At 40.8% G+C, this 24,199-nt stretch overlaps 1 protein-coding gene across 1 annotated transcript in view; it reads left to right on the top strand.

The window, feature by feature from the left end:
• Positions 1-17,500, top strand: part of ADAM10 (ADAM metallopeptidase domain 10) — a 186,661-nt gene extending 169,161 nt beyond the window's left edge. Inside the window, exons 15-16 of the mRNA XM_080675408.1 lie at positions 12,906-13,032; positions 15,255-17,500. Of these exons, the coding sequence (XP_080531534.1) occupies positions 12,906-13,032; positions 15,255-15,349 (222 nt within the window). The 3' untranslated portion in view covers positions 15,350-17,500. The remainder of the gene's footprint in view (positions 1-12,905; positions 13,033-15,254) is intronic.
• Positions 17,501-24,199: the final 6,699 nt, after the last annotated feature.

Below are 24,199 nucleotides of genomic sequence, written 5' to 3' on the forward strand. Positions count from 1 at the left end.
CTATCATTGTCATTAAAATATCTCAAGCTTTGTGTTTTTGAAAAATGTAGTTACCTAAAAATTTTGGAGGAAGTCCCAAGAACACTGCTAGAAGGAACAATGGAAGTTCTCAAAAACCTGGGGGCCATGTTTTAGTAAATATCTGTTGATCTGAACTGAGAGTAGGTCCTTTTGACTTTTGTTTTCTACGAAGTTACTATAACTATTATTAAATCCAGGCATCTCTCCCATCTGCTTCTCTTACTGCCATATTTCTTGCATGTTTTTTTAAAGACTCTATATAGGTACTGAAAAGCTAGCATCAGAGCTATCAAAACCACAATTTTTGTGGACATTGTAGAAATAATAACTGAGCTGTTAGTAGTGTTTCAAAAAATGAGTATTTGGAATAATGACTCAGCTGTAATAACTAATTCAACACATACTTTTTTGTGAGCTAGGTACTGAGTTTGTAGTATATAAATTCAAGGAGCTCACAGTCTAGTTTGGGGTAGAGAAGACAAGCATGCACATTGAAATGTATTTCCAGTTCTTCATGATGTTTTCATAGAAAATAGGAGAAACTATTTGGGGAAGGTCACTTAAAAGAGATGATGCCAAAGCTAAGTTCTTAAGGACTACTAGAAGTAGAAGGGCACAGATTGATGTTTTATGAAGAGGGAGTCCCTGAAAAAGTCACAGAACTATGAATTTTTGTAAGTAAATTTTCTTCTCCTTTTTTCCTTTTGAAAATTGTCATCTTTTTTTTTTTAAATAATTTTTTAAATATTTATTTTTATTGATTTCAAAGAGAAAGGGAGAAGGAGAGACAGAAATGTCAATTATGAGAAAGAATCAACGTTCAGCCTCCTGCACAACCTTGGCATGTGCCCTGACCAGGAATTGAACTGTGACCTTCTGATTCATAGGTTGATGGTGAACCACTGAGCCACTCTGCTCTGGCTTTTCTTTTTTTTTAATTGACAAAGTAATATATTGAAAAGAATGCCTTCTTTTTACTCTGGAGCCCAATCTTCTCAAAATGTGTTTCTTGTATATTCTTCAGAAACTATTTATGCCATTATAAGAATATTTTAAAAAAACAAATGGAATTATATATATATATGAATCATATGTGTTTGTGTGTATGTATATGCTATCTAATAAAGAGGGAATATGCTAATTGACCCTCACACCCTCACAAAGATGGCAGTGCCCATAGCCAATAAGGAGGGAATATGCTAATTGACTGCCATGCCCTCAAAGATGGCGGCACCCACAGCCACAAGATGGTGGCACCCAGTCCCCCCACACCCCCAGCTGCCTAGGGCCGGCCTGAGGTGCAGGCAAGCCTCGATGGTGGCTGCCCAGCCGCCCAGAGCTGGCCCGAGGCGCAGAAAAGCCTCAGATGGCGGCTGCCCAGCCGATGCCCGAGGTGCAGGCAAGCCTTGGATGGCAGCTGCCCAAGCAACGCCCGAGGTGCAGGCAAGCCTCAGATGGCAGCTGTCCAGCCAATGCCCGAGGCGCAGGCAAGCCTCGGTGGCGGCTGTCCAGCTGCCCAGGGCCACCTGAGGCTCAGGTAACCAGGGCTGGCTGAGGCTTGCGCTGCCGGCAGTGGCAGCAGCAGAGTTGTGATGGTGGCATCACCTGCCCCTGATTGCTGGGTCGCCTCCTGCCCCTGAGGGCTCCCGGACTGTGAGAGGGGGCAATCTGGGCTGAGGAACCCCCACTTCCAGTGCATGAATTTTCATGCACTGGGCCTCTAATATATATATATATATATATATATATATATATATATCACCTTATCGTGGGCTCAAGTTTGTTTTTTCTTTCTCCCACTTGGTCTATCTGTGAGATCATTGGTGGGAAGATTTTGAATAAGGTTTTACATAGAGGAGTGACATAGTCAATTCCATTTATTTTAGGTAGTTCTAATACTGATGACCAGGTAGAAGATGGTTTTGAGCAGGGAAGACTGGAAGGATAAAATGTGTTAGAGCAGTGGTCGGCAAACTGCGGCTTGTGAGCCACATGTGGCTCTTTAGCCCCTTGAGTGTGGCTCTTTCACAAAATACCACGTGCGGGCGCGCATGTACAGTGCAATTGAAACTTCGTGGCCAATGTGTAGAAGTCGGTTTTCGGCTCTCAAAAGAAATTTCAATCATTGTACTGTTGATATTTGACTCTGTTGACTAATGAGTTTGCTGACCACTGTGTTAGAGAATAAAATGAACATTAGGAATAGATGTGCATCTTCCATTACAGAAATAACTCATCAGCCTAAAAATAGTGGGAAGACTTTTGACCCTTTATGCTTATGGATTGGATCACCTTAGTGGTGATACTGCCTCCCAGAGGATATTTGGAAATGTACATAATTGTCTGAGTAACTGAGAGGATGCCCTGGTTGATATGGCTCAGTTGATTGGGCATCATCCCATGCACGGAGAGGTTGGCAGTTCGATTCCCAATCAGGTCATATGCCCCTGGTAGGGGGTGTGCAGGAGGCAGCCAATCAATGGTTCTCTCTCAAACCAATAAAAACATATTTTTAAAAAAGTAACTGAGGGGTTCTACTAGCATTTGACTGATGAGGGCCAGGGATGCTAAACTTGCATTGCTCAGAATGGTCCTGTACCACAATACCAGTGTATCTACACTGATCTACATCCTAATCACTGGTGTGCTTGTTTAAAATGTAGCTGGTTGGGACCTCCACCAACCAGAACAGCTGAATTGGGATTTGTAGGGTTGTGGCTCAATAATCTTTTCTTACATATATAGTATATATGAAAATTTCGTGCACCGGGCCACTAGTGTATATATATATATATATACTAGTGGCCCGGTGCACGAAATTCATGCACGGCTGGGGTGTCCCTCAGCCCGGCCTGCACCCTCTCCAATCTGAGAATCCTCCAAGGATGTCCTATAGCTGGTTTACAGGGATCGGGCCTAAACTGGCAGTCAGACATCCCTCTTGCAATCAGGGACTACTGGCTCCTAACTACTCACCTGCTTGCCTGCCTGCCTGATTGCCCCTAACCAGTCTGCCTGTTGGCCTGCTCGCCCCCAACTGCTCCCCACCGCCGGCCTGCTCGCCCCCACATGCCCCCCCTGCCAGCCTGATCACCCCCAACTGCCCCCGTGCCACCCTGATCACCCCCAACTGCCCCCCGTGCCACCCTGATCACCCCCAACTGCCCCCCGTGCCGGCCTGCTCACCACCAACTGCCCCCCCCCTTCTGGCCTGCCTGCCCCCACCTTCCCTCCCCACTGACCTGCTCACCCCCAACTGCTCCCCTGCTGGCCTGCTCACTCCAAACTGCCCCCCCCCGCTGTCCTGATCACCTCCAACTGACCTCCACTGACGGCCTGCTCACCCCCAACTGACCCCCCTGCTGGTCTGCTTACCCCCAACGGCCCCGCCCCCCACCAGCCTGATCACCCACAACTGCCGTCCCATCCTGGCCTGATCACCCACAACTGCCCTCCCCTCTTGGCCTCTAATGCTTCTACCTCGGCCCCGCCACCATGGCTTTGTCCAGAAGAATGTCCGTAAGGTCTCCTGGAAGGTCTCCCAGTCTAATTAGCATATTACCCTTTTATTAGTATAGATAGAGGCCTGGTGCACGGGTGGGAGCTGGCTGGTTTGCCCTGAAAGGTGTCCCGGGTCAGGGTGGGGGTTCCCTTGGGGCCTGGGGCAGCCTGGGCGAGAGGCCCGTGGTGGTTTGCAGGCTGGCCACACTACCTTCAGGGTGGGGGTCCCCGCTGGGGTGCCTGGCCAACCGGGGTGAGGGGCTGATGGCTGTTTGCAGGTTGGCCATGCCCCCCAGCAGGGACTCTTACTCCATGGCAGGGTGGCCAGCCTGGGTAAGGGGCTGAGAGCTGTTTTCAGGCTGGCCACAGCCCCTTCAGGGTGGGGGTTCCCGCTGGGGTGCCTGGCCAGCCTGGGTGAGGGGCTGAGGGCCATTTTCAGGCTGGCCATACCCGCTTCAGGGTGGGGGTCCCCACTGGGGTGCCTGGCCAGCCTGGGTGAGGGGCTGATGGCTGTTTGCAGGCTGGCGAAGCCCCCCACCAGGCACCCTCACCCCACGGGGGTGTGGCCAGCCTGGGTAAAGGGCTTTTTTTTTTTTTTCAGCGCCTCCTTGAGCGGAGGCCAGGGCCGGCTGGAAGCAGGTATCTGGGATTTATTTATCTTCTATAATTGAAACTTTGTAGCCTTGAGCGGAGGCCAGGGCAGGCCAGGCCGGGCGGGAAGCTTGGCTTCCTTCATCGTCGGGAGCAACCCAAGCCTCCTGCTTGCTTCAGCTCTGTGGCTGCCGCCATCTTTGTTGGGTTAATTTGCATACTTGCTCCTGATTGGCTGGTGGGCGTAGTGGAGGTATGGTCAGTTTGCATCTTTCTCTTTTATTAGTGTAGATTTTTTTTAATTTAAATTCTTTTTTTAAATTTCTTTATTAATTAAGGTATTACATGTGTCCTTATTCCTGCATTACCACCCCCCCCCAACCACCCCATTCATGCCCTTACCCCCCTGTTGTCTGTGTCCATTGGTTAGGTTTATATGCATGCATACAAGTCCTTTGGTTGTTCTCTCCCCCTTACCCCCACCGTTCCCTACCTTCCCTGAGGTTTGCCGTTCTGATCGATGTTTCTCTGTCTCTGGATCTGTTTTTGTTCATCAGTTTATGTTGTTCATTATTTTCCATAAATGAGTGAGATCATGTGATATTTATCTTTCTCTGCCTGGCTTATTTTGCTTAGCATAATGCTCTCCAGTTCCATCCATGCTGTTGCAAATGGTAAGAATTCCTTCTTTTTTATAGCAGCATAGTATTCCATTGTACCTCAGTTTTGTAATCCACTCATCTGCTGTTGGGCACTTAGGCTGTTTCCAAATCTTAGCTATGGTGAATTGTGCTGCTGTGAACATAGGGGTGCATATATCCTTTCTGATTCGTGTTTCTAGTTTCTTGGGATATATTCCTAGAAGTGGGATCACTGGGTCAAATGGGAGTTCCATTTTCAGTTTTTTTGAGGAAACTCCATACTGTTCTCCAGAGTGGCTGCACCAGTCTGCATTCCCACCAGCAGTGTACGAGGGTTCCTTTTTCTCCGCATCCTCACCAGCACTTGTCATTTGTTGATTTGTTGATGATAGCTATTCTGACAGGTGTGAGATGGTACCTCATTGTTGTTTTGATTTGCATCTCTCTGATGATTAGTGACTTTGAGCATGTTTTCATATGTCTCTTGGCCTTCCTTCTGTCTTCTTTTGAAAAGTATCTATTTAGGTCTGTTGCCCATTTTTTGATTGGGTTGTTTATCTTCCTTTTGTTAAGTGGTATGAGTTCTCTGTAAATGTTGGAGATTAAACCCTTATCGGTGATAACATTGGCAAATATGTTCTCCCATGCAGTGGGCTTTCTTGTTGTTTTGTTGATGGTTTCCTTTGTTGTGCAAAAGCTTTTTATTTTGATGTAGTCCCATTTGTTTATTTTCTCTTTAGTTTCCATTGCCTAAGTATTACATGAGTCTCCTTTTCTCCCCATTGACCTCTCCTTGGTCACTCCCACCCCAATAATCTTATCCTATATAATAAAAGGCTAATATGCAAATTGTCCCTTTGACCGGGAGTTCAACCAGGGGGTGGGGCCCGCCGGGAGGAGGGCCCGCAGGCGATTGGCTGGCCCGCCAACCACCTGCCTGCCTGGCTTGATTGGCCTCAATTGGGGTGGATTGACCGGACCCTACCTGTGCACAACGTTGTGTACTGGGCCTCTAGTCTGTTAATAAACATATGAGATAATTCTTAGATCTACTTAGAGATGGGAACCATTTCTTTACCATGTGAGTGCTGATTATTTGAGAAGCTCTTCCCAATCATAGGACTTCTCTTTCTACAGCCAATTAGATACTCTTGGCTTCCCCAAAACTCTCAGGTAAGTAGTAGTTCAGAAAGATAGAACTAAGGAGCTAGTAGTGTCAAATGGTAGCCATTCAACTAATGTATTGTGTGTGGGTATGGAACAGGGGTTGACAAATGATGGCCCAGGGGTCAAATCTGATTTGCTCCCTGTTTTTGTCAATACAGTCATCCCTCAGTATCCATGGGGGATTGGTTCCAGGACCCCCAACAGATACCAAGATTTGGTGATGCTCAAGCTCCTTATTTAAAACTAGAAGCCCAATGCATGAAGATTTGTGCAGAATGGGCCTTCCTTTCCCTGGCTGCTGGTACCCCATTTCCACTCCGGCCCCAGAGCCACCTCTTTCCGCTCCAGCCCTGGAGCTGCCTCTTTCTGCTCCGGCTCCACATTCCCACACTGCCCAGAGGTCCTGAGTGGCTGGGGCGGTGTGGAACGCATGCGTCGTCGCCATGATGCGTCCCGCCCCGCACCCAGCCGCTTGGTTCCTGCGTATGCAAATCAACCCCCCATCTTTGTTGGGTTAATTTGCATACTCCTGATTGGGTGGTGGGCATAGTGAAGGTACGGTCAGTTTGCATCTTTCTCTTTTATTAGTGTAGATGACATAGAATAGTGCATATAGTTGGCCTTCTGAATCTGTGGATTGAAAATAATACTGTTTCTATCTGCGGTTGATTGAATCTCTAGATGGGAAACGTTATAGAAAAAGTTAGCTGACCCCCGGTAGAGACCAGTAGCTCTCAGTTTAATGGAATCATCTGGGCAGCTGTAACAAAATTACTGATGTTAGGATCTCTTCCCTACCCCATTTAGGTCTGGGATTTGGTCTGGGTATTTGAGTTTTAAAAACTTTCCAGGTGATTCTAAAGTGCAGCCATGGTTGAGAATCACTGGTATAGAGAAGGAAGAGCACATACACACTGGTGATTTTGCGTCTTTATATATTTTACTAGATCAGAGTGTCAGAATTTCAGACAGCAGAGGTAGAAGAAAGTCCTGCTTCAATAAATAGCATACTTTAAAGGCCTCTGGATGGTAGGAACAGGACAGAAGCTGTGCTTATAGTTCTTCATGTGACAGTAGGCAGAGTGAAGAGAGAACTCACTCAGCACTTGACAGGCTGAGGGCAGGCCTCACTTCTGATAAATAATGGATTTATTATTTAAGGATGAATAATGCAAACCAAAAAAACCTAACAGGAAACTATACAAAATTTATATAACAAGGGAAAGAGAATATTATCCTAAAGACTCACAGGGAGAACAGTTCGCTGAAAATTACATTCTGTAGAAACCCAAAGACACTATCTGGCAATCTCAGTATGATACAAGAAATGGCTCAGGAAAGTAGATTGTAAAATATGGTTTCCAAGCCAGATTCAGCTGTGTAAACATGTCTTGAATGGTGTATATATTGTTTTTAGAAAATTTGAATGAGTTGCTGGCATTTAAAAATAGATTTCACATAAAAATTCAGATTTGTAGCTTCTCTTAAAAAACTAAATCTGATATATAAAAGGCTGGAAACCAAGATGGCGGCATAGGTAAACACCTGAAATTGCTGCCTCACACAACCACTTCAAAACTACAACTAAAAGACAAAACGGACATCATCCAGAACCACAGAAAGGCTGGCTGAGTGGAAATTCTACAACTAGAAGGCAAGAGAAAAGCACACTGAGACTCAGAGGAGGTGGGGAAGTAAAGTGCAGAGGTACGGAGGCGCGGACGTGGAAAGGGCTGGCAACTGAGGACGCAGTTGTCTTTTTCAATCCTGAGGGAGATACAAGCTCCTGACTCTTCTGAACTCCAGTTCCGGGCAAGACTCTGGGGACCCAGACTCATACGGGGAGAAACTGGACTGTCTGGCAGCGGGCGGAACTCGAGGGCGGCTTTCTCTCAGAGGTGATAGCAAAGATTACCGAGGGACACTGAGACTGGGGGGCCTCTTAAGGCAGGGCTGAGGACCAGCCATAGCTGTTTGCTCCCTCCTGTTAATTCCCTGAGACCCTGCCCCATGCAAGCTGTGCACAGAGGCTTTTGCATATGAATGGCCTGGTCCTTTGCAATATAAAATTTCCTAACAAACTGCAGCTGGGTCAGAGAGACCCAGAACATCCAAAAGAAGGCTCAAGGCCCCACAGCAGCTTGCATTGCTTCACAGCTGGGCCTCATCTGGGCACCTCCAAAACCCAAACAAAGAAGAGGAATCTGCAGATCTCTCCATAGCTCCTGCTGGGTGGCCTCAGGCAGAGGCTAAATTAGCATCTCCTTAGAGATCCAAGAGCAGGTGTACCAGTGCTCAGAGTAGGACCATCCAGATTACAACTATTCAGATCCATAAGGGACACACTCGGGGCAGACTCAGTGAGCACCAAAGCCCCACTGAAGCAAGTCTTGCGCCATAAGGGTGTCTCCAGCACAGAAGTTCTCCCATCGTAGACACAGCTGATCCTCACAGCCAATTGGCCTGGAGGTCAGTTCCTCCCAGTGATACCAACAACAGTCAAGGCTTAACTACAACAAGACTGTGCACACAACCCACAAAGGGGTGCACCAAGAGTGTCCACCGCAGGAAACTGGGGAGCCTGAGCCACTGGGCCCTATAGGACACCTAGCACACAAAGCTACTCTACCAACTCAGGGAAGCAGTCAAACTGCGGAGACAAAGAAACATCACAAACGAAAGAAATGGAGGAAAGCAAACTACTGGATATAGAGTTCAAAACCACGGTTAGAAAGTTTTTCAAGAATTTTCTAGAAAAGGCCGATAAATTTAGTGAGATCCTTGAGGATATGAAAAAGGACCAACTAGAAATTAAACATACACTGACTGAAATAAAGAATAATATACAGAGATCCAACAGCAGACTAGAGGATCCGAAGAATCAAGTCAAAGATTTGAAATACAAAGAAGCAAAAAACACCCAACAGGAAAAGCAAACTGAAAAAGAATCCAAAAATATGAAGATAGTGTAAGGAGCCTCTGGGACAACTTCAAGCGTACCAACATCAGAATTATGGGGGTGCCAGAAGAAGACAGACAGCAAGATACTGAAAACCTATTTGAAGAAATAATGACCGAAAACTTCCCTTACCTGGTGAAAGAAATAGACTTACAAGTCCAGGAAGCACACAGAACCCTAAACAAAAGGAATCCAAAGAAGACCACACCAAGACACATCATAATTAAAATGCCAAGAGCAAAAGACAAAGAGAGAATATTAAAAGCAGCAAGAGAAAAAGTTACATTACCTACAAGGGAGTACCCATACGATTGTCAGCTGATTTCTCAACAGAAACTATGCAGGCCAGAAGGGAGTGGCAAGAAATATTCAAAGCAAGAACCTACAACCAAGATTACCCAGCAAAGCTCTCATTCAGAATTGAAGGTCAGATAAAGAGCTTCACAGATAAGAAAAAGCTAAAGGAGTTCATCACTGCCAAAACAGTATTATATGAAATGCTGAAAGGTATTCTTTAAGAAGAGGAAGAAGAAGAAAAAGGTAAAGATAACAATTATGAACAACAAATACATATCAACAAGTGAATCTGAAAATCAAGTGAATAAAAAGTCTGGTGAACAGAATAAACTGGTGAATATAATAGAATGAGGGACATAGAAAGGAAGTGGACTGACAATTCTTGGGGAGAAAAGGGTATGGGGGGTGCGGGAAGAGACTGGACAAAATTGTACACCTATGGATGAGGACAGTGGGGGTGGGGGGTAATGGCAGAGGGTGGGGTGGGAACTGGCTATAGGGGAGCTATGGGGGGAAAAAGAGGAAAAACTGTAATCTGAACACTAAAGATTTATTTAAAAAACAAAAAAAAAACCCTAAATTTTTCAGCAGTAAGGCTTTACTCCCTCTTTTCTTAAACAGTTCATTTCTAAAGCCATTAGGTGAGGCCAGGCAAGGCAGGCATTCATGCCAGGTGGGGGAGCTACAGTGGCACAGAGCAGGGTGTTGGAGCCTAACCAGAGTGGGGCACTGAAGGAAGGGGAAGAATACTACTATGGGATGGGGTGTTAGAGCCCAAGCAGGGTGAGAAGGGTGCCCTGTTAAGGGGCAGCTGGCTTGGGATATCAGAGTACAAATGCTTTGAGGAGGATGTCTGCATAGGAGGGACAGTTCTAAAAGGAACCAGGGCGAGGTAGAGAAATGGCTGATTCCAGGGCTGGGGCAGGGAAAGAACAAGATGAACCTAGAACTTTTCCTTTGTGTCAGTAAATAAAGTGCTCAAAGAATTGTGGGGGACATTCAAAAGACACAATAATCATAGTAATGGATTATAACCCATTGTGTAAAATAAGAAACCATGAGGGAATAAATAAATGAATATATTAAAAGTTTGATGAAGAACAGGATAATTACATAGTTCCAAATTATGTTCCTACAAAATACTCAGTGACTACAAAAGAGAAGAGTATCTTTATGATAGTTGGCAGACAACACCTCAGTCAACTGATCTAGTTAACATCACTAATAATGAGATTAAAATCATGTGTCAACTGATAGGATGCAGTGAGAAGAACACTGCATCACTTCTGTGATATTCTTACCAAAGGTGTATGACCTGAATCTAATCATAAGGAAACATCTGAGAAATCCAAATTGAAGGACATTTTGATACAAAATAACTGGCCTATACTCTTCCAAAGTGTCAAGATTATATAAACCAAGGAAAGACTGGAAATTTTCTAGATTTCAGGATATTAAAGAAATATGGTACCTAAACCCAACATGCAATTCTGAATTGGATGGCATTGGGACAAATGATGAAATTTGAGTGGGGTCTGAGGATTAAGTGGTGTGAGTGTCCCCCCCACTTCCCACGTTGTTCAGGGTTCAGTTTCAGGGTTCTGGTTCTGGAGGAGGCTGTACACAAATGAAAGAGACTAGAAAATATAAATTTGGGAATTGGGAGCCAGACGGGAGCCCAGCTCAAGAGGAAGGACTCTGCTTTGCTCTGGCCTTGCTATCCCTTTTATTCAGGTTTTGGGATACACCCATAGCCCTTAGGCAGGCAATTCCAATAATAGCCAATCAGCAAGGATTTACATAAAACTAAAAGGTGGAAGTTGCTTCAGCTACCATTGTCTCAACTAAACAGTGGGTACAGAGCTCTGACCTTTCAGAGCTCAAGGTCTCCAGCCTTCCAGGTTCCTTGTCAACACCTCTCTGCTATGTCAACACCTCTCTGCTAGTGAAGACAATGGGCGGCTTCCAACAAAGTGGTAGTAATGTATCTGCTAATTTCCTGAATGATGATTGTGTTGTGGTTATCTAGGAAAACACCCTAATATTGTAGAAACTATATGCTAAAAGGTTCAGGTATAACAGGGCATCATGCTAGCAGTGTTCTCTTAGATGGTCCAGTTTTTAAAAAGTTCTTTGTATTATACTTACAACTTTTCAGTAAGTTAGAGACTCTTTCAAAATTAAGCAAATTAAAAATATGTGTATATAGGAAAGGCTTTTCACATATGGAAAAGTGACCTGGGGTATTTTGCCACAACATGCATTGTTATTTTTGTTTCTATTACTTTAATTACATTGTTACTGATGGATAAAGAAATAGGCTGTTTGTAAGACCCCAGATCAGAAAAAATCTTCTTAAATGAGATTTTTATTTGTAATAATTAGCAATGATTATTATGTATTTTAACAGTCTGGGTTAAGTCAATATGAAAGTTCATAGTTTTAAAGTTGTGACTATTTTGTACATGCTATGTTAAAATCTGAATATTTTGAATTGCAAAATAGACTTATAATTTATTAAGAATGGAAACAGTAACTTTCCTATAAATTATTTCAAACTTTGAAGGTTATTTTTTTGTGTAGCTAATTGATTTGTTTAATATGATTTAAATTAGAAGTAAAATTTTTAGGCCCATTTTAGGCTGAGTTAAGTTTGCCTGCTTCTAGAATATGTACATCCTCCACTTTTCATATTAAAAAGACCATTAACTTTTAGATAAATTTTTATATATATATTTATACAGACAACTATTATATATGCATAATAGAATGAAAATTAAGATATATTAAAATAATTTTACAACATTAGACTGGGTCTCAAACTGCAAATGAAGTAGAGTAATAGGAAAAGGGGGCCTCAAAAAAGGTAAAACTTTATTCTTAACTTTGATGAGTAGAAAAAATAGAAAGAATATAAAAATCTGTCCAGTAGTAGAATTTAAAGTAATATATCTTCAAGTCAGTGGAGCGTATAAAAGCAAACATAGTATAGTCTATATGAGTAGTAGACCAAAAAAGGGGAAATATTTAAACCAGAAAATACTTAACAACATAGAAAAATACAGTATAAACTGTATCCAGGATGACCCCAGTTTTGTGTTTATCCATGTGTATGACATAGCTATATAGAAAAGAGACTGACAGGAAAATAAGTTTGAGTGGTTTCCTTTAGGAAGTGAAGTTATGGGTAATTTTTGTTTTCTCCTTTATACTTTTTTATACTTAAAAAATTCATATGTATGTGCTTATATATGATATCTATACAACTTCCAGCCAACAAATGTTCTTTAAAAATTAAAATGTAATATATTCTATTCTGTATTTTATATAATACTAGAGGCCCAGTGTACGGATTCGTGTACCGGTAGGGTCCCTCAGCCTGGTGTGGGGATCAGGCCGAAACCGACCCTCTCACATTCCCCAAGGGGTCCCAGATTGTGAGAGGGCAGTTCTCAGGTGACACACCCTGAAATCAGGCTCCCTCTTCTCTGGTTCCGGGTGTGTCACCTGAGAACCGCAGCTGCCAAGTCACCGCAGCTAGGCAGCTCTGCATTGAGCATCTACCCCCTGGTGGTCAGTGCACGTCATAGCTACCGGTCAGAGCACCTGCTCCCTGGTGGTCATTGTGTGTCATAGCTATCGGTTGGATGGTCGAACGGTTGGATGGTCACTTAGGCTTTTATATATATAGATAAATATTCTAAAATTGAAAATCTATTTATTTCTAGGATAATTGGTGGGCAGTATTGCTTATGGGAATTGCCCTGATCATGTTAATGGCTGGATTTATTAAGATATGCAGTGTTCATACTCCAAGTAGTAATCCAAAGTTGCCTCCTCCTAAACCTCTTCCAGGTAAGACAATTTGAACAAAGTTTGTATTTTTATAACACAGAACTGTTCAGCAGGAAGGATTGAATTATGAATGAGTCCTTAGTAACTGATTTTAAAGCACTTTCTCCTTGAGAATGGGATTACTAGATGAATTATTTACTTGATTTTTAAGTTTTGGTTTTTTAATTTTATTTTAATCAATCCAATCTAGCTAATGGCTGACAGTTTAATGTTAATCTATCCAGAGTGTCTAAAAACATTGAGACCTTAGAAAGTTTTGTTTTTGCTTGGTACTTACTCATTTATTTTCTTAATTTTTGTTTTCATATTCTAAGATCTTGTATTTTTGTTTTAGATTATTGGTCCTTCTATTCTAATAACTATGCTTCTGTTACTGTTTTTTTTTTTTTATTTTATTGATTTTTTTTACAGAGAGGAAGAGAGAGGGATAGAGAGTTAGAAACATCGATGAGAGAGAAACATCGATTAGCTGCCTCCTGCACACCCCCCACTGGGGATGTGCCCGCAACCAAGGCACACGCCCCTGACCGGAATCGAACCTGAGACCCTTCCGAGGCTCCCAGTCCACAGGCCGAGGCTCTATCCACTGAGCCAAACCGTTTAGGGCTCTGTTATTGTTTTTAATGTTCGTGTTTATCAGCGATTTTCTGGCATATAAGCTCATTTTTCCTAGGGATGATGCTTATGGGGAAATACAGTCCATGGAACAGTCTTAGGGTGGCGGCTTTTAGTCACCTGATGACCATTCTTCACCTCTGAAAATAACTCCTAAGGTTTGGTCTTCACCCTTCCCCTCTCAGGGAGGATTTAGATGAGTTCCAGAGATTTACAGAAGAAAAGGGTAGGGGGCATCTGCTCCAGGTTATTTAGTCTGTATTGATTTCTCCCTCACCTTCCCCAAGGTATTTGTGACTTTTATGCTGCCCTCCAGACTCCTGGACCAGCACTCTGTTCACTGTTGGTTTTGGGTAGACATTGTCCCAAGGCAATGGCAGAGGAGAACCAGAGCTAAAGGACAGCAGTTGCCTCTTCTCTCTCCCACAGACTCATCATGACACCTCTTGCCTCAGGCCAAATTCACTACCCTACAGAAAGCAGATTAAAACAGGGGGTTTCTTACAATGCTCTCCATGTTCCCTTCGGAGTTTTCCTGTATTTACCTATCTTGGGGCAAGAGAGCTCAGTATTCATGCTGAGATAGTATCTTGGTGGGAATCAGAGGAAATTTGATTTTTATATCATTGCTTTTCATAAATTTACAATGTTTAGCCCTCTGGAATTTTTGTCAGTTTTTTAGGCACTTTTAAGGGCCTCATGACACATTTTAGATGAGTTACCAATTATAGTCTCATTTATTGGAACAATTCTTGTACTTATTTTCACTTTAAGCAAATTCTACCTTTAAAATTTAAAAATCCCACAAAACCCTTGCTACCATTTATTGAACTCTCACAAAAAGTGTTAAGCATTTTTACATTCACTATCATATCATCTTCACATATAGACTATATGAGTTCGTTATTTTCTCTGTTTTTATAGACAAGGCATTAGAGTTGCAAGGAGGTTAAGTCATTTGCTGAAAGACACTCAGTAATTTCTTTGTCATGAATCTTGTCCTCAGAATTCACATTAGTCTAATAAGTTGTGGTTGTTGAGCACCTGAGAGTGGCTAGTCTCAATTGAGATGTGTTGTAAATATAAAAGACATATCAGACTTTGAAGGCTTACTATACAAAAAAAATGAAATATTTCATTATTTTATCCATCATGTCTTGAAGTGATAATATTTTGTCTATATTGGATTCAGTGGAATAAAAAATACTCGATGTGCCCAGCCGGGTGTGGCTCAGCAGTTGAGTGTTGACCCAGGACCCAAGAGGTCACGGTTCGATTCCCGGTCAGGGCATATGCCCGTGTTGCAGGCTCGATCCCCAGTGTGGGGCATGCAGGAGGCAACCAATCAATGATTCTCTCTCATCATTGATGTTTCTATCTCTCTCTCCCTCTCCCTTCCTCCCTGAAATCAATAAAAATATATTTAAAAAAATACTCAATGTATTTATTATTACAGTTTCTGAAAATTTAAAATTACATATATGGCTTATATTATAATTCTATTCGATAGTACCAGTTTAGAGCCTTTCTTATTGATATGGCAGCTTTGTTTTTAAAGAGTAAAAAGCTCACAGTAAATCTATCTTACTTTTGTTTGTGACTCGCAGGCACTTTAAAGAGGAGGAGACCTCCACAGCCCATTCAACAACCCCCGCGTCAGAGGCCTCGGGAGAGTTATCAAATGGGACACATGAGACGTTAACTGCAGCTTTTGCCTTGGTTCTTCCTAGTGCCTACAATGGGAAACTTCACTCCAAAGAGACACCTATTAAGACATCCCCAAACTAAACCCTTGCAAATAACAGTCAAAGAAAAAAATGGCAAGAGATCATGTCCTCAGGCCAGGTGGAATTACTTAAATTTTAAAGCTTGAAAATTCCAATTTGGGGGTGGGGGGTGGAAAAGGAACCCAGTTTTCTTATGGACAGATATTTTTAACCTAATGGCACAAAATCTTAGAATATTATTGTGTGCCCTGTGTTCCCTGTTCTTCGTTGCTGCATTTTCTTCACATGCAGGCAAACTTGGCTCTCTATAAACTTTTATCACAAATTGAAATATATATATATATATATTTTTCAACTGCCAGTCAAGGCTAGGAGGCTCGACAACCTCAATATTGGAGACATCACTTGCCAATGTACATACCTTGTTATATCAGACATGTATTTCTTACGTACACTGTACTTCTGTGTGCAATTGTAAACAGAAATTGCAATATGGATGTTTCTTTGTATTATAAAATTTTTCTGCTCTTAATGAAAAATTACTGTTTAATTGACATACTCAGGATAACAGAGAATGGTGGTATTCAGTGGTCCAGGATTCTGTAATGCTTTACACAGGTAGTTTGAAATGAGAATCAATTTACCTTTTTCTTATGATGGAGTTGGTTCTGATATTCATTTTGTCTTTATCAAATGGCTGCTAAGAGCACATGAGTGACTATGCTGAAGAACACAGTTGTGTTGTGCAAACTGGACATATGCAGCATACTACTTCAGAGTTAGTTCTTTATGTAAGTGTCTGATTTCTGCTTATTTTAAACTTTCTAATTCAATTCCATTTTTGGATTGATAGGTGACATTTTATTCATGATTCAGTAGAAATTATGTCAATGAAATGATTCTTTTTGTAATCTCTTATTTGTGTTTCCATATATCTAAAGTATGCTAATTACGCTTTTGATTTTTGTCTGATATGGAAAAGAAAAGTTGTCTTTATTATCAAAATATTTGAACAAATTTTTCTGTATATCATCACTGACCATTGGTAACCACTAAAGAAGAGTGATTTGCTCAACTACTAAATTGTAGATAGGCCTTCTGACGTTTTTTTCCCCCTAAAATATTTTAACAACAATGGAGGTGAAACAGCACAATGGCCCATTCCAAAATTATTTTTTAAACAGATGTAAATAATTGGCTTTTTAAAGAAAGAAAGCAAAAGCATTTAATGTATTAACAGGCTTATTGCTATGCAGAAATGGAAGGGGGCATTACAAGAATATTTTAAGCTTGTGACATATTTATTGCTTCTGTTTCCAACTGCATCACTTAAATTAGACATAAATAGCTATGATTTTCCTGGCTTCATGTAGGAGGCAAATTTAGGGAAAGTTGAAAAAATTTGTGTTTTGGCTTCTTTTTTTCCTTTTTTTTCTTAAGAGTATAAGGTTTACACAATCATTCTCATAATGTGACGCAAGCCAGCAAGGCCAAAAATGCTAGAGAAAATAATGGGATCTCTTCCTTGTAAACTTGTACAGTACATGGTGACTTTTTTCAAAATACAGCCTTTTGTACATGATTTAGAGACAAATTTTGTACATGAAACTCCAGATAGACTATAAATAATTCTAAACAAACAAGTAGGTAGATATGTATGTAATTGCTTTTAAATCATTTAAATGCCTTTGTTTTTGGACTGTGCAAAGGTTGGAAGTGGGTTTGCATTTCTAAAATGGTGACTTTTATTCTGCAAGAGTTCTTAGTAACTTCTTGAGTGTGGTAGACTTTGGAACATGTACATTTTTTGCTTGTAATGTTATCCTGTGGTGAGGTTTTGGCAGGTATATACTGCCCTGTTTTATTTTGAGTCTAAGTTAAATGTTTTCTGAAAAGAGATACATGCACTGAACTCTCCACGCCAGATCAAGATGTGGTAAAACAAAAGGATCAAGACAAATGAGATCTAATACTACTGTCAGTTTAATGTCCACTGTGTTTTATACAGTATCTTTTTGTTCACTTTGGAAATTTTTACTAAAAATTACAAAAAATAAAGTATTGTGCAAAGATGTAAGGTTTTTTGAAACTTGAAATGCATTAATAAATAGACTTGATGAAATCAACTTGAAGGTTCCATTCTCTTGAACTCTGAGAACTACCAAAAGAAGCTTCCCACAGGCAACTTCTTGCTAAATGAAAGAGATTGTTCAGTAGAAAGAGGATTGTCTCTTTCCACCCAAGTATAGATATCTTTATTTCTAGTTAGGAGTCCATGTGAAAACTATGATTAGGTATCTTTGTATTTATACACTGAACATTTTCAAAACACTGAAATAATCTCAGTTGCTTTACATTATTTCCAGTCACTATTCATTTGTGTTTAAAAGTGTTGATGGAAGAGCTGGCATTTTGGAAACTGGTCTTATTGACATTAAGTTTTCACTTAACTTGGTCCATAGGTTCTGCAACTTAAAGCAAAACGATGTATAATGAAACCAGTTTTACCAGAGGGTAATTGTAGAGTTAAGTTCCTACAACTTCTCATCAAAGTTATAGTGAAATGTTGAAGAACGATGTTATTTGAGAACCTACTTTACCAGTATATATTTTGCAAAGTTTGCTAAGTACCTAATTTTTTTAAAAGCCTAGTTTAGTAAGTATATTTTAAATTTTTGAGTCTCATTTTCCTGCTTTGTCAAATTCATAGCAAAAAAGGAAAGACTTGACATTTCAGTCTTATCTAGAAAAAGAATTATAAGCCCACAATGGTGCCCTGCATAGAATAATCTGCCCCCAATTCTTTTTCTTTTCTTTCTTTAAAATTGAGGCCAGTTATAAGTAACTAGTATTTGTTAAATGAATAAACATGCCGAAACTGGTTTGGCTCAGTGGGTAGAGTGTCGGCCTGCGGACTGAAAGGTCCCAGGTTCGATTCCGGTCAAGGGCACGTACCTTGGTTGCGGGCACATCCCCAGTGGGAGATGTGCAGGAGGCAGCTGATCGATGTTTCTCTCTCATCGATGTTTCTAACTCTCTATCCCTCTCCCTTCCTCTCTGTAAAATATCAATAAAATATTAAAAAAAAATGAATAAACATGCCCTACTTTTTAGTTACTTTAATTTAGAAACATTAAAATGTATATTATGTTTAGTTTTGTTTGTTCATGAAACCATTAATATTAATTCAGATGATTGCAAATTGGTTGTTTTTAAAATTGAATGCTTAGATTTTATTTAGAATTTTTTTCAGTTTTCTAAATTCAGGCAACTTACAAACAAAATCATCAGTAAAATCAGTTATTACAGTTTCTGGACTTAGTAATTCTTATAATATCAGGCAATATCATATAGTTTGGTAAAGGACTTCTTTAAGGGAAAGACAAACCATCTGATCAGTTTTGTTTTCTGGGGTGTCTTCAGCACTTTGTGCTTGGGAACTTTATTTTTGTCATATTCACAGATTAGTAAAAACTGAAGATTTCTCCAAGTTGAGCAAACTACTCCTCTTATAAATCCTGACATCTGTTTCTATGGTCTGTACATTTTAAGACCTAATGTTACTATATTTCTTTTTTAAAAAAATTGTATTTATTGAGGTGACTTTGGTTTGCAAAACCATACAGGTTTTATGTGTACAACTCAATAAAACATCATCTGCACACTGCATTGTGGGCCCATCATCCTAGGCAAAGTCTCTTTCCGTCCCCATTCCCTGCCCTCCTCCGCCCCTCCCCCTCCCCCCCCCCCCCCGCCCCCGTCTCCCTCATCAATCCCCTTTCCGCCCTCCTTCCTTTCCCTCTGGCTATCACCACACTGTTGTCTGTGTGCCTGTGTGTTATGTATTTATGGTGGGTTTTTTTTGTTAATCCCTTTAATTGAAAGTCTAAGAGAGTCACTGTAGCAAGAGTATTACAAAACTAGACAGCCATTTTCAGTGGTATAAGAGGGAATGTTCATGATCCAGATTTACAGGGTCAGGTCTCCCAAAACTAGAAAGCAAGTTGGGTATAGTTTTAAGCAACTACCAGAGACAGTTCATCTGTAGAGAGGTTATTAAAATTGTAAGAAATAATAGTTTTTTGAGAACCATTTTTGATTTCCAATTAACTAAACCGATGATCACAGGGCTCAGCTTCAGTTTCAGCATTTCTGGTTTTATGTTCTTGATTAAAAACAACTTCCATTTGAATCTCTTTTCCATTTATTACCAGTTTAGTTTTGCATTATTGTTTCTATATCCAACCCTTTGTATTATTGGCATACAAGTGTATTCTGTACTATTATATTGTGTGACTTAGATATATACATGTATGTACCATTTTCAGTAGAAATTCGTATGTTTTATAGCTGACAAGCTCTTTGGAGTGTTTTCTCCTACAAAAAGGCAACAAGATGATAGGTAAAAATGGAGGGCTCAGCAAAATGTTTATTAACCTCTGCTCGCTCTTAAAATCTCCACTATAATCACAGCAATTGGAGAAAGAAAAAGGCATAATCCAACAAGGACAAGGAGTACTGGAGAAAAGAACAAAATGAAACTGGAAAGCATTTAGAAGAGGAGTATCTGACTTGGCAGACAGACCCAGGGATGCCAAATTCTAAACCAGCAGTGGCAACATGAGAACAGCCATTGCACTAAGATTTTGGAATATAGCCTACAATACACTTTTCTATGCATGTGGCTAACGGCATAATATGCACACTATTGTGATCCACCTTTCTTGTTTAACAATACATTGGTATCTACATAATTTTAATGACTAAATACTTCATTCTCTGAATACATTGTACATTTAAAAATTAACCAATTCCCTGTTGTTTGGACATTTGGGTTTTCAGATTGTTCATTATTTTGAAAAATCCTACAGGGGAAATCCTAAGCCTGACAATTCCTAAAAATGTAATTGTTGGGTTAAAGGTTTTTTAAATGTCGTGGATAAAAATTATGATATTGTCTTCCAGTTGGATGTACCAAGTTATGCTCCTTCCATTACTATGTAAGATTACTTCCACCATTAGCATATTGTCATATAGGCAACGTTTTTCTTTTAAATCTGAGGGCTCCATGCTTAAAAATTCACAGGTACACAACCACATGAATTCATTAGAAACAAAAGTAGAAGACTCCTCCTTAATTGACTTTATTAGCTTTGGACATCTTTGGATAAAAGGCTAATTCCAGATCTAGGGAAAGGAATACCCAAGAAGAGCCTAGAAAATACTATCTCCAGAAAGCAAGGAAGCAAATTCAGATCAAAAAGATTCAGGAGTCACCTTGATGTTCCCACTAGCCAAAGCTGAGCTAATTTTAGCATCAGTAAGAATAATATCTGCAAGAGATTGAAGCTCCTATTTTACTCCACGAGTTAATAATGATAGTTTACAAAATCATAGTTAAAGAAATATCCTAGCTGATAAGTTGGAGAGTGATAGATTATTGCTATTTTACTCTAACAATTAATGGATTCAGACAATGGTCACCAGTGACTTCTAAGAACTTCAAAGAGATAGCAGTCTAACATTTTGTGCCTCCTAATGGAAATATGCCACTTATGAAGCAGTCCTGCCAAAAGTCAAATCTGATCCTGATCATGCTTCTATATCTAATCACCTCTTTACTAGAAATGTAGGAAACAAAGGAACATGTTAAATAATGCAATTCAGGAGAAACAAAGATGGCGGTATAGGTAAATACCTAAACTGCTGCCTCGCACAACAATTTCAAAACTACAACTAAAAGACAAAACGTCTGTCACCCAGAACCACGAGAAAGCTGGCGGAGTGGAAGTTCTACAACTAGAAGGAAAGAGAAAAGAGCATTGAGATGTGCACAAGTGCTGAAAAGCTGAGGTACGGAGGTGCACGACTCGGGCTGGCGGCGGGCAACTGGGAGCACTGCTTTTTTCAACCCGAAGGGAGACAAGCTCCCGATTACTCTGAACTCCAGTTTCTGGGGAGACGCTGGGGACCCAAACTCCTATGGAGAGAAGCTGGACTGTCTGCCATCGGGTCGGAAAGTGAGGGTGACTTTCTTGCAGAGGTGCACCCAAAAATCATGGTTTACTGCGCTGGGGCGCAGGACGCAGGGATGGGGAAACGTGGAGACACAGAGACGGCTGAATGGAAGCCATCGCTGTTTGCCACGCCCTAGCCTAGTGATTCCCTGAGACCCCGCCCCGCACAATCTACAAACCCACCCAAGCTCAACGCAGCGGCTTTTGCATATAAATGGCCTGCCCTATTCGCAGCTTAAACTAACAAACTGCAGCTCTGGTCAGACAGCGCCAAAACCTCCAAACCCCAAGCGAAGAGGAGAAAACTGTAGTTCTCGCTGTAGCTCCTGCTGGGTGGCCTCAGACAGTAGCTGACCTGCACCACATTGGAGATCCAGAAGCTAGTGTATCTAGTGGTCAGTGTGAGACGACACCAGATTTCAATTACATCCATAAATGACACATTCAAGAGGCAGACTCAGTGAGCACCAAAGCCCCACTGAAACAAGTCCTGCCCCATAAGCATGTCTCCAGCACAGCAATTCTTCCATTATAGACACAGCGGATCCTCACGGCCAATTGGCCTGGAGGTCAATTCCTCCCAGTGACACCAACAACAATCAAGATTTAACTACAACAAGGCTGTACACACAGCCCACAAAGGGGTGCACCAAGAGTGTCCACCTCAGGTAACTGGGAGGCCGACCCACTGGGCCATATAGGATACCTAGCACACAAAGCCACCCTACCAACTCAGGGAAGCAGCGAAAATGTGGAGACAAAGAAACATCACAAACGAAAGAAATGGAGGAAAGCAAACAACTGGATATAGAGTTCAAAACCACGGTTATAAGGTTTTTCAAGAATTTCCTAGAAAAGGCCGATAAATTTAGCGAGACCCTTGAGGATATGAAAAAGGACCAACTAGAAATTAAACATACACTGACTGAAATAAAAAATATTATACAGAGACCCAACAGCAGACTAGAGGAACGCAAGAATCAAGTCAAAGATTTGAAATACAAAGAAGCAAAAAACACTCAACCAGAAAAGCAAAAAGAAAAAAGAATCCAAAAATTTGAAGATAGTGTAAGAAGCCTCTGGGACACCTTCAAGCGTACCAACATCCGAATTATGGGGGTGCCAGAAGAAGAGAGAGAGCAAGATACTGAAAACCTGTTTGAAGAAATAATGACCGAAAACTTCCCCTACCTGGTGAAAGAAATAGACTTACAAGTCCAGGAAGCACACAGAACCCCAAACAAAAGGAATCCAAAGAGGACCACACCAAGACACATCATAATTAAAATGCCAAGGGCAAAAGACAAAGAGAGAATATTAAAAGCAGCAAGAGAAAAACAGTTAGTTACCTACAAGGGAGTCCCCATACGATTGTCAGCTGATTTCTCAACAGAAACTATGCAGGCCAGACAGAAGTGGCAAGAAATATTCAAAGTGATGAATAGCAAGAACCTACAACCAAGATTACCCAGCAAAGCTATCATTCAGAACTGAAGGTCAGATAAAGAGCTTCACAGATAAGAAAAAGCTAAAGGAGTTCATCACCACCAAACCAGTATTATATGAAATGCTGAAAGGTATTCTTTAAGAAGAGGGAGAAGAAGAAAAAGGTAAAGATAAAAATTATGAACAACAAATACATATCTATCAACAAGTGAACCTAAAAATCAAGTGAATTAAAAATCTGAGGAGCAGAATAAACTGGTGAATATAATAGAATCAGGGGCATAGAATGGGAGTGGATTGATAATTCTCAGGGGGAAAGAGGTGTCGGGGGTACGGGAAGAGACTGGACAAAAATCGTACACCTATGGATGAGGACAGTGGGGGGGGGAGGTAAGGGCAGAGGGTGGGGTAGCAACTGGGTGGAGGGGAGCTATCGGGGGGCAGGGGAAAGGAGAAACAATTGTAATAATCTGAACAATAAAGATTTATTAAATTAAAAAAAATAATGCAATTCACAAGGGATTCAATAGGAAAAGTCCATACTGGAAAACAGTAGGACAAATGACCCTGTTTCTTCAACAATGGGATTGCAAAGAAAAAGAAAAAGATAGATTAAGAGAGACTTAAGAGATATATCTACCAATATAACTTATAGACTTATTTGGATCCTGATTTGAACAAACAATAAAAAATGAGACCATTGGGGAAATAGGAAAACTAACTGAGTGTTCGATGATTTTAAGAATTTTTACAGTTATTTTTAGGTGTGGTGATGGTTACATTTTTATAAGTAGCCCTTTTAGAGATGTAAATTAAAATGTTTAAAATGATGCAGTATTTAGGCCCTAACCAGTTTGGCTCAGTGGATAGAGTGTCGGCCTGCAGACTGAAAGGTCCCAGGTTCCATTCTGGTCAAGGGCATGTACCTTGGTTGTGGGTACATCCCCATTTGGAGGTGTGCAAGAGGCAGCTAATTGATGTTTCTTTCTCATCAATGTTTCTAACACTCTTTCCCTCTCCCTTCCTCTCTGTAAAAAATCAATAAAATATATTTAAAAAATAAATGATAGGGTATTTAGGACTTAGAAATAATTAAGGAGTTAGAATTGGGGAGTGTGTTGGAATATAGTTGAAACAAGATTGACATGAGTTGATAATTGTTAAAGCTGGGTGATGGATACTTGGGGATTCATTATACTATTTTCTCTCCCAGTGTTTATATTAGAAAGGTTTTTAAAAAATGTGAATAAGATTCATTTAGAAATTCATTCATTACTGTTTTTATCCTAGCAATAATTCATGATAATGGCCTATATTCATAATGATTTTTTATAATGATTTTTTAGTGGAATTAAACTTGAA

The sequence above is a fragment of the Plecotus auritus genome, assembly GCF_963455305.1.
Source record: "Plecotus auritus genome assembly, chromosome: 1".
Taxonomy (NCBI): domain Eukaryota; kingdom Metazoa; phylum Chordata; class Mammalia; order Chiroptera; family Vespertilionidae; genus Plecotus; species Plecotus auritus.